Genomic DNA, 9026 nt, shown 5'->3' on the forward strand with positions numbered 1-9026 from the left:
ATCACGTTGGCGCCATTGATTCCTACTCTGTGTGGAGGAACAGAGCATTTGAAAGAAAAGAGCTGTAGGGAAAGTCTTTTCTTGGGTGAGTCACGGGTTGTAAGGAAGCTTGGTGAGGGTAAGGAGGTGTTTGCATTATTGGTGGTCGAGAAAAGTGATGAGTACACATCCATTACTGCAATAGTTGATGAGCGAGTATGGTGATGTGTTTTTTGAAGAGTTACCATCCTATATGCCTCCTATTTGAATTATTGAGCACCAAATTGATTTATTTCCTGGTGCACCTCTTTCAAATCGTCCAGCTTATAGGTGTAACCTGGAGGAAGCTAATTAGCTGTATAGATAAATAGAAGAGCTGATTGCTAGAGGCTATGTGAAGGAGAGCATGAGTCCATGTTCTGTTCCAGTTCTATATGTACCAAAGAAAGATGGCTTAATGAGGATGTGTGTGGAAAGCTGAGCTATCAACAAGATTACCATCAAGTATCAATATCCTATACCATCAAGTATTGATCTGAGGAGTAGATATCATCAAATCAGAATGAAAGAAGGAGACAAATGGAAAAATTCATTCAAGACAAAGAACAGATTCTTTGAATGGCTTGTGATGCCATTTGGTTTGTCTAATGTATCTAGCACGTTTATGAGACTGATGAATCAGGTACTATGAAACTTTATTGGGAAGTTTTTGGTGGTGTACTTTGATGAAATTCTGGTTTCTAGCAAGACCAGGGAGGATCATTCACAGCACTGAGAGAGGTCTTTATGGTATTACACATAAACCAACTCTATGCTAAGCCCGAGAAGTGTTCATTCTTCACTTCTATTGTTGATTTTCTTGGATATGTGATTTTATGAGATGGGATTTCAGTGGATGAAAGCAAGGTGGAAGCAATGAGAGATTGGCCAGTTCTGACTACACAATCTGACGTGAGAAGCTTTCATAGGCTTGCTTCTTTCTACAGACGTTTTGTGAAGAATTTTAGCACTATAATGGCTCCAATCATTGAGTGCTTGAAGAAAGATAAGTTTGAATGGAGCATGACAGCACATAAGGCATTTGAAGTGGTGAAGAAGAAACTGTATGAAACACCTGTTTTAGCGCTTCCAGATTTTAATTAAGTGTTTAAGGTTGAGTGTGATACAAGTGGCGTGGGAATAGGAGCTGTTCTTGTCCAAGGGCAACGGCTTATTGCTTATATCAGTGAAATGCTCATGGGAGCAAGGAAGAATTACTCAACGTATGATAAGGAGTTTTATGCGATTGTGAGAGCTCTTGATCATTGGGAACATTATTTGAGACCAGGGTAGTTTGTTCTCCATTCTAATCATGAAGCGTTGAAGTTTATAAACAACCAGCACAAGCTCGACAATAGACATGCTAAACGGATAGAGTTTCTACAATCTTTCTCATTTGTGTCAAAGTACAAGGCTGGGAAGACAAATGTTGTAGCTGATGCACTCTGGAGGAAGTATGCTTTGATTTCTATCTTGTACTCTCGGGTTTTGGGATTTGAGATGTTAAAGGAGCTGTAAAATGGAGATATAGACTTTAAGCAACTCTATAATGAGTGCAAGAAAGGAGTTTCAAATCAGGTCAGCTACAAGTCAGATTTCTTTTCAAAGGAAACAAGCTGTGTGCCTAAGAGATCTATAAGAGAGTTGTTGATTCGTGAGAAACATGGAGGAGGCTTATCTGGTCATTTTGGAATCAAGAAGACGTTGGACATGCTGCAGGAGCATTTCTTTTGGCCAAAGATAGGCAGAGACGTTCATATTATTGTGGAAAGGTGTGTAACTTGTCAAAGAATATGAAAAGTTATTTCCAACCTGGACTTTACACTCCTTTGTCTGGTCTTACATAACCTAGGAATGATGTGAGCATGGAATTCATTGTGGGATTTCCTAGGAGGCAGAGAGGCAAATATTCCATCATGGTTGTGGTTGATCCGTTCAGGAAGATGGCGAATTTCATACCCTGCCACAAAACTGACGATGCAAGTTATATTGCTGATTTGTACTTTAAGGAGGTTGTGCATCTTCATTAAGTTCCAATGACCATTGTTTCTGATCGTGTGATTCAAAGTTTCTGAGCTATTTTTGGTAAACTGTGTGAAAACTGCTTGGTACTAAGCTGTTCTTTAGTACTTCTTGTTATCCACAAACTGATGGCCAAAGGGAGGTAACCAACAGAATTTTGACTACACTTTTGAGGGGTTTGATAAAGAAGAACTTGAATGAATGGGATCTGAAGTTGGCTCAGGCGGAGTTTGCTTACAATAGATCAATAGGTTACTCTACAAGACGTTCACCTTTTGAGGTAGTGTATGGTCTGAATCCTCTTACTCCTCGTGATCTAATTCCTTTACCTTGTGAGTTCAAAGCAAACTATAAAGCAACAGAACGTGTTAAGCAATGAAGAAGCTTCATGAGAATATTCGTGCTGAGATTAAGAAGGCTAATGAGAAGTACAAGAAGAAAGCCAACAAAAACCGGCATGCTAAGTCCTTTGAACCAGGAGATTTGGTTTGGTTTCACTTGAGAAAGGAGAGGTTCCCAAGCAAGTGCAAGTGTAAGCTCATGCCGAGATTAGAAGGTCTTTTCAAGGTACTTGAGAAGTTTAGTAAGAATGCTTATAAACTTGAAATTCCAGGTGACTATGGAGTTTCAGCTACTTTCAATGTCGGGGATCTTTCTCTATACTTTGAGGATGAAGAGTTACTGAATTTGAGGACAAATCCTTTTGAACCCGGAGGAACTGATGTGGGAGCATGTGAGCAAGATAAGGTCATAGCACAAGGGGAAGACAAGCAGAATGGACTGGCTATTACTATGTTTTTCTAGTCCATCCAGGCATCTAAGGACGTGGACATTCAGTTCTTGGGTTTTTGATGTGGTAATCTACCAAGAAAACCATCACAAAGAGACCCCAATGACCTTAGACAAACCAGACGGCCCATCCGAAGCTGAGAGATGCCTTATAGAATCTGAACCGGAGAAAACAATGGAGCATAAAGGCGAGCCCAACAGAAGCAGGGATGAAAACTTGGAGTTTCACTAACCAAATGCCATCAATGAAGGATATGATCGAGCCAAAACACTTTTGAGTCGACCCATAAATGAAGATTCTCAAGAATCAACTCAAACTCTTGGCCAAATCATGTTCAAGCCACCCAAGAAGACCCATGCGCCTTATTCAGCACTGATGAAGTCCGAGATCAAGTGGTCCAGCTCGACCAACACTTGTATTACATTTCTATCTCACCCAGTGAACGCCTCGAAGTGGAATCAGTCGAATTGGAGCTCAGAAGAAGGAGTTATTCAGTTTACAAATCAGGTGATGTCTAACTTCCACGATTTGGACATATGTGCCGTAATTGAAGGTTTCCGATTGAACCAGAAGGATTTAAGCTGTTAACCAACTTGTTCCCTATTCTTGATTCATCATAGAATCGGAGACAATTGGAATCAAACCAATACCGGTTATGGTTGGGAAGTTATTCACTTTACAAGTTGGAAGATCCATTTCAGACCCAATTGCGCAGCTAGGCTGAAGATCGTACTCTACAGCCCAACTCATCCACGTTCTAAGCCCAAAATTACTTGGAGAATATTATTTGGTCTTTCCTTGATCCAACGAGCTCAAGATCCGAAGAATTGCCCGTTGGATCCTCAAGTTACACCCAATTTCCCAAAACGGGTTGACTTGGTTCCATTTATGGCAGGTCCGAGCTCTGACTGGTTTAGTTCACTATCTACAAAGGTTTGGCGCCCAGGAGAGACTCTAAGGCAACTAAGGAAGCTTAGAAACACCTTCCCATGCACCAGCACCCACAGGATCAGGCGGATCCTTCTGCAACTTCACTTGCCATATATAGATGCATTCACACTTGGAGGAATATCTCACCAACGGCTCTTTTCTCTTGAATTCTACAACTTGGACGTGTTTTATGAAGAAACTAATGTGCCAGAGAAGCTCACCTATCCCCTCAAACCGTCCAGATACAAAGGCTACATCACTTCCTCTACTTTGGCCGATTCTCGCCATAATAGCTCCAACGGCTATATTCTCTTATTGCTAAGATTTCATTTCTTCTTTTTAGACTTTAGAACGTTGTAAGAGCTCTATATAAAGCTCATTATATCATTTGTACAAATCACCATTCAATATTAAATAAAAAGCATTTTCGTTTTCTTCAAAGAGAGTTCTTTGTAAGAGTTGTTTCTTTTAAATATTGTGTGTGATTCACATTGTTCATTAGAATTCTTGGATTAAACTATTTGTGTGATTCAAGTAGTTTGTTCCATCACCTGATAGAGAGAGTCTATCATCATCAGATTGAGTGAGTCAATCAAATCCACCACCTTCCATCCCACCTTCATATCCACTTCCGCACAAAGCTTGTTAGCTTTTGATTATCAAGAGATCACTAAGCATCGGTGTGATTCCGTGCCTATATCATTTGGTATCAGAGCACAAGTTCCTATTAAAGTGCTTTTGTTCTTATCTTTTGCTTTTTGTTATTTCTGTTTTTGTTTCGTCATAAAATTAAAAACTCATAAGAACTTGTTTCAATTTGTTTTCACTGTTTTTGTTATTTGACTTCTTTTATAAACTCAAAAACCAAATAAAATTATTTATCTGTTTTATTTAATTTTGTTTCATAAAAAGAAAATCCAAAAAAATATTTATTTTTATTGATGTCTCTTTATTTTTAGTTTTTGTATTATTTCCATTTTTACAAAGAAAAGTACAAAAAAAAAAATTAAAATTGTTAAGTCACTTGTTTGAAAAATTAGCCATAAAATTTGTTTCCTTATTTTATTGGTTGGATCATTATTTTCCTTTTCTTGTGTGAAGATATTGACGCCTGGTTCTTCTTGAATTTTGCAAGGAACAACTCAATCAGCCACCATGGCTGAATCAGAAGAAGAAGATCAGTACCAATCTGATGGAGACCAATGGAGTCAAAGAGAAGAGAGTTTAGTCTTGTCTGATGAGGAGGCTGATTATGAGTCTCCACCGTGGCCAGGAGATGACGACTTAAGTTCTTACTATGGAGAAGAGTCTGATAAAGAAGAGCTTGAGCCAGACCCACCATATTACAGCAGAGTCAACACCAATCAATCAGCTTGGTATAGAGATGAAGAGACAGACCGAGAAGAAGGTGTAGAAGGTGACCAGGAAGGAGACACTTGGCCGGAGGAAACTGAGTCTCAACATCACGAAGGAGACTACAACACGGAGCCAGAAGGCAGAGACGACTCAGAGCATAGAGATTTCGCTCATGGAGAAGAAGGCCAAACCTTAGAACCTTACCAAAGGCCATGGTGCGAAATAACTGATTCTGAAATCAGCTCAAGAGATGGTGACGGCTTTGATGGTGATGATGAGCCTTGGGATCACGAGTCTGAGCAAGAAGAAGATTGTGTTGACAAGTCAGAGCATGACAAGAAGAAACAAGATCAAAACAAAGCAGACAACAACAACACCACCCTACACGAACCATACAATGCAACAACAGATGATGAGGCAGATTATGAGCCACACCACATCTATTTTTCAGGTCATAATCAAGGTCCAGAAGCTTACCTACAGTGGGAGAATGATATGGAGCATTGGTTTAGGTCCATCAACATACCAAAGGAAGAGAGACTCAACTACGCCATTAACTCACTTAATGGAGAAGCTTCTACATGGTGGATACAAGAAGAAGCTCTGGCCAACTACAAAAATTCGGCCTTCACTTGGGGTAACATCAAGCAGCTTATGTACAGGGAGTTTGTCCAGAAGTCCCACAACCGCAGCTATACCCCTAAGAGGTCACTGTTTCAAACAACTACTACAAGCTGGATACCAACACCAAAACTACAGCCTGTTTCTAAGCACAAGTTGGAGAAAGCTTGCTTTCATATTCCAAAGAAAGCGCTCCAGAACACTTTGGAGAAGAAGACCGAGGTTAAGAAGCCAGAAAGAACAAAAGAAGCTAAGCCAGCCCCAAAGGAACCCGACACAGCCCATACACAGAGCACAAAACCGAAGCATGAGACTCAAGGTAAAGAAAAGCAATGTAAGCCTTCTAAAGCCTTTAAAGTAGATGAAACCATCTGTTATAGATGTCATCAAAGGGGACATTTTGCTAAGTTATGCCCAACTAGGAAATCAAGGACTACTTCATCAATTGCATCAGAAAAATTAGAAGCTAGAGAATTAGAAAAAGAAAAGTTGAATTCTGAAATTTCCAATTCTAGTCTAACGCACTTGTCCTTGCCAAAGGTTTATATTGCAGGTCTAGAACATGAAGTGGATCACACTGTAGAGGCAGTAGACCACGAGGCAGCTACTAAGAAAGATGAATTTGCCACCAGCTTCATTACAATCCAAGAAGAACCACCAGACTACATGATGAATCCAAAAGCCGTGACAATGAGAGAAACAGAGCTCAACGACAGTTCTGATCAGGTAAGTAGTCATTTATCACCATTCAGGAATCCGAATTCAGTGCTAGGCTCATCAAATCCAGGAGAAGTCAAATTAAAAGAAGTTCTATTAGAATGCATATCATATATAGAACCGGACATGAAAATTAGATTAAAACGAGTGTTCCAAAAAGAAACATGTCCCATTGCTCGTACAAATATTTTGACTATGATAACACACTAGTTTCTTGTCCAAAAAGAAGAGGTACTTGCAGGAAATGATGAGGAGCTACAAGAAGTACAACCGCAAGAAATCAATGGAGAAGCAAAGTGTGACATGGTGAATGACTTGCTGCCCAAAGAAGCCAGCATCAGACCTGACAGAGGCGTCATTGTTTGGTTTCTGATCAAAGAAGAACCACCAGATGCCCCACACAACCGAAATCCGAGCTGCAAGCAAACCATGCCCCAAGGTCAAGAAGTTTCGAGGACGAAACTTTTCCAAGGGAGAGGGTATGATGTGGTCATCGACCCAGCAAACCATCACAAAGAGACCCCAATGACCTTAGACAAACCAGACGGCCCATCTGAAGCCGAGAGATGCCTTATAGAAGCTGAACCGGAGAAAACAATGGAGCATAAAGGCGAGCCCAACAGAAGCAGGGATGAAAACTTGGAGTTTCACCAACCAAATGCCATCAATGAAGGATATGATCGAGCCAAAACACTTTTGAGTCGACCCATAAATGAAGATTCTCAAGAATCAACTCAAACTCATGGCCAAATCATGTTCAAGCCACCCAAGAAGACCCATGCGCCTTATTCAGCACTGATGAAGTCCGAGATCAAGTGGTCCAGCTCGACCAACACTTGTATTACATTTCTATCTCACTCAGTGAACGCCTCGAAGTGGAATCAGTCGAATTGGAGCTCAGAAGAAGGAGTTATTCAGTTTACAAATCAGGTGATGTCTAACTTCCACGATTTGGACATATGTGCCGTAATTGAAGGTTTCCGATTGAACCAGAAGGATTTAAGCTGTGAACCAACTTGTTCCCTATTCTTGATTCATCATAGAATCGGAGACAATTGGAATCAAACCAATACCGGTTATGGTTGGGAAGTTATTCACTTTACAAGTTGGAAGATCCATTTCAGACCCAATTGCGCAGCTAGGCTGAAGATCGTACTCTACAGCCCAACTCATCCACGTTCTAAGCCCAAAATTACTTGGAGAATATTATTTGGTCTTTCCTTGATCCAACGAGCTCAAGATCCGAAGAATTGCCCGTTGGATCCTCAAGTTACACCCAATTTCCCAAAACGGGTTGACTTGGTTCCATTTATGGCAGGTCCGAGCTCTGACTGGTTTAGTTCACTATCTACAAGGGTTTGGCGCCCAGGAGAGACTCTAAGGCAACTAAGGAAGCTTAGAAACACCTTCCCATGCACCAGCACCCACAGGATCAGGCGGATCCTTCTGCAACTTCACTTGCCATATATAGATGCATTCACACTTAGAGGAATATCTCACCAACGGCTCTTTTCTCTTGAATGCTACAACTTGGACGTGTTTTATGAAGAAACTAATGTGCCAGAGAAGCTCACCTATCCCCTCAAACCGTCCAGATACAAAGGCTACATCACTTCCTCTACTTTGGCCGATTCTCGCCATAATAGCTCCAACGGCTATATTCTCTTATTGCTAAGATTTCATTTCTTCTTTTTAGACTTTAGAACGTTGTAAGAGCTCTATATAAAGCTCATTATATCATTTGTACAAATCACCATTCAATATTAAATAAAAAGCATTTTCGTTTTTTTCAAAGAGAGTTCTTTGTAAGAGTTGTTTCTTTTGAATATTGTGTGTGATTCACATTGTTCATTAGAATTTTTGGATTAAACTATTTGTGTGATTCAAGTAGTTTGTTCCATCACCTGATAGAGAGAGTCTATCATCATCAGATTGAGTGAGTCAATCAAATCCACCACCTTCCATCCCACCTTCATATCCACTTCCGCACAAAGCTTGTTAGCTTTTGATTATCAAGAGATCACTAAGCATCGGTGTGATTCCGTGCCTATATCAGTTTTATTTTCGTTGCCTATTGTCCAAGGAGAGTTCGAGAGACAAAGAGAAAGTTCAAGAGGCCAGCAAGAGCACCTGAAGTCAAGACTGCATTTATTTTCGTCATCAGTCAAGACTGCATTTATTTTAGACAATTTCTCTAGTTTTTATACATCTAATAAATGTTTTCTTGATTTCTTAAGTAGTCTACATTTATTGCAAGTGCTATGCACGAAAATAACTTGTATCCTCTATATAAAAAGGCTTATTATCATGGAATAAAGCACACTTTTGAGTATTGAGAATTTGGAGTGTCTTTGTGACCCCTTGGTGATCTTTTTGATTATTTTTCTTTTATCTTTTGGTTTTGGAAGAGCCATTGGTGGTGGATTTAGAGCGTCTTTATCATCTGGTGGTGGTAACTTTATCCAGGTGTGTTGTTAGCTCGAACGGGTTTCTTTATCAACTCTAGTGCGGCTTTATGAGTTGTGGTGATCTATCTCGTATCTTCCTATCTATCCGGTTACTTTGTCAAGGG

General features: G+C 40.1%; 1 protein-coding gene across 3 annotated transcripts; it reads left to right on the forward strand.

Moving 5' to 3' along the window:
- Positions 1-4863: 4863 nt before the first annotated feature.
- On the forward strand, positions 4864-8058 carry LOC112088945. Of its 3 annotated transcripts, none has more exons than XM_024159509.1 (2): positions 4864-6071; positions 6291-8058. In XM_024159509.1, the coding sequence occupies exons 1-2, from the start codon at positions 4916-4918 to the stop codon at positions 6662-6664; spliced, it is 1530 nt and encodes a 509-aa protein (XP_024015277.1). In that variant the 5' UTR covers positions 4864-4915; the 3' UTR covers positions 6665-8058. The 3 variants fall into 3 exon arrangements, with proteins under 3 accessions (XP_024015277.1, XP_024015283.1, XP_024015288.1); XM_024159515.1 differs by having other exon boundaries at positions 6278-6431; XM_024159520.1 differs by having other exon boundaries at positions 4864-6056; positions 6278-6431.
- The last annotated feature ends 968 nt before the right edge of the window (positions 8059-9026 follow it).

The sequence above is a fragment of the Eutrema salsugineum genome, unplaced genomic scaffold (assembly GCF_000478725.1).
Source record: "Eutrema salsugineum unplaced genomic scaffold, Eutsalg1_0 scaffold_8, whole genome shotgun sequence".
Taxonomy (NCBI): Eukaryota; Viridiplantae; Streptophyta; class Magnoliopsida; order Brassicales; family Brassicaceae; genus Eutrema; species Eutrema salsugineum.

What these genes read in the sequence shown, in the direction of transcription:
- LOC112088945 (XM_024159509.1), top strand. Translation starts at nt 4,916, where the DNA reads ATGGCTGAATCAGAAGAAGAAGATCAGTACCAATCTGATGGAGACCAA. An exon ending in TCAAGGTAAAGAAAAGCAAT is followed by an intron (nt 6,072 to 6,290) that starts GTAAGCCTTCTA and finishes TTTATATTGCAG; the next exon opens with GTCTAGAACATGAAGTGGAT.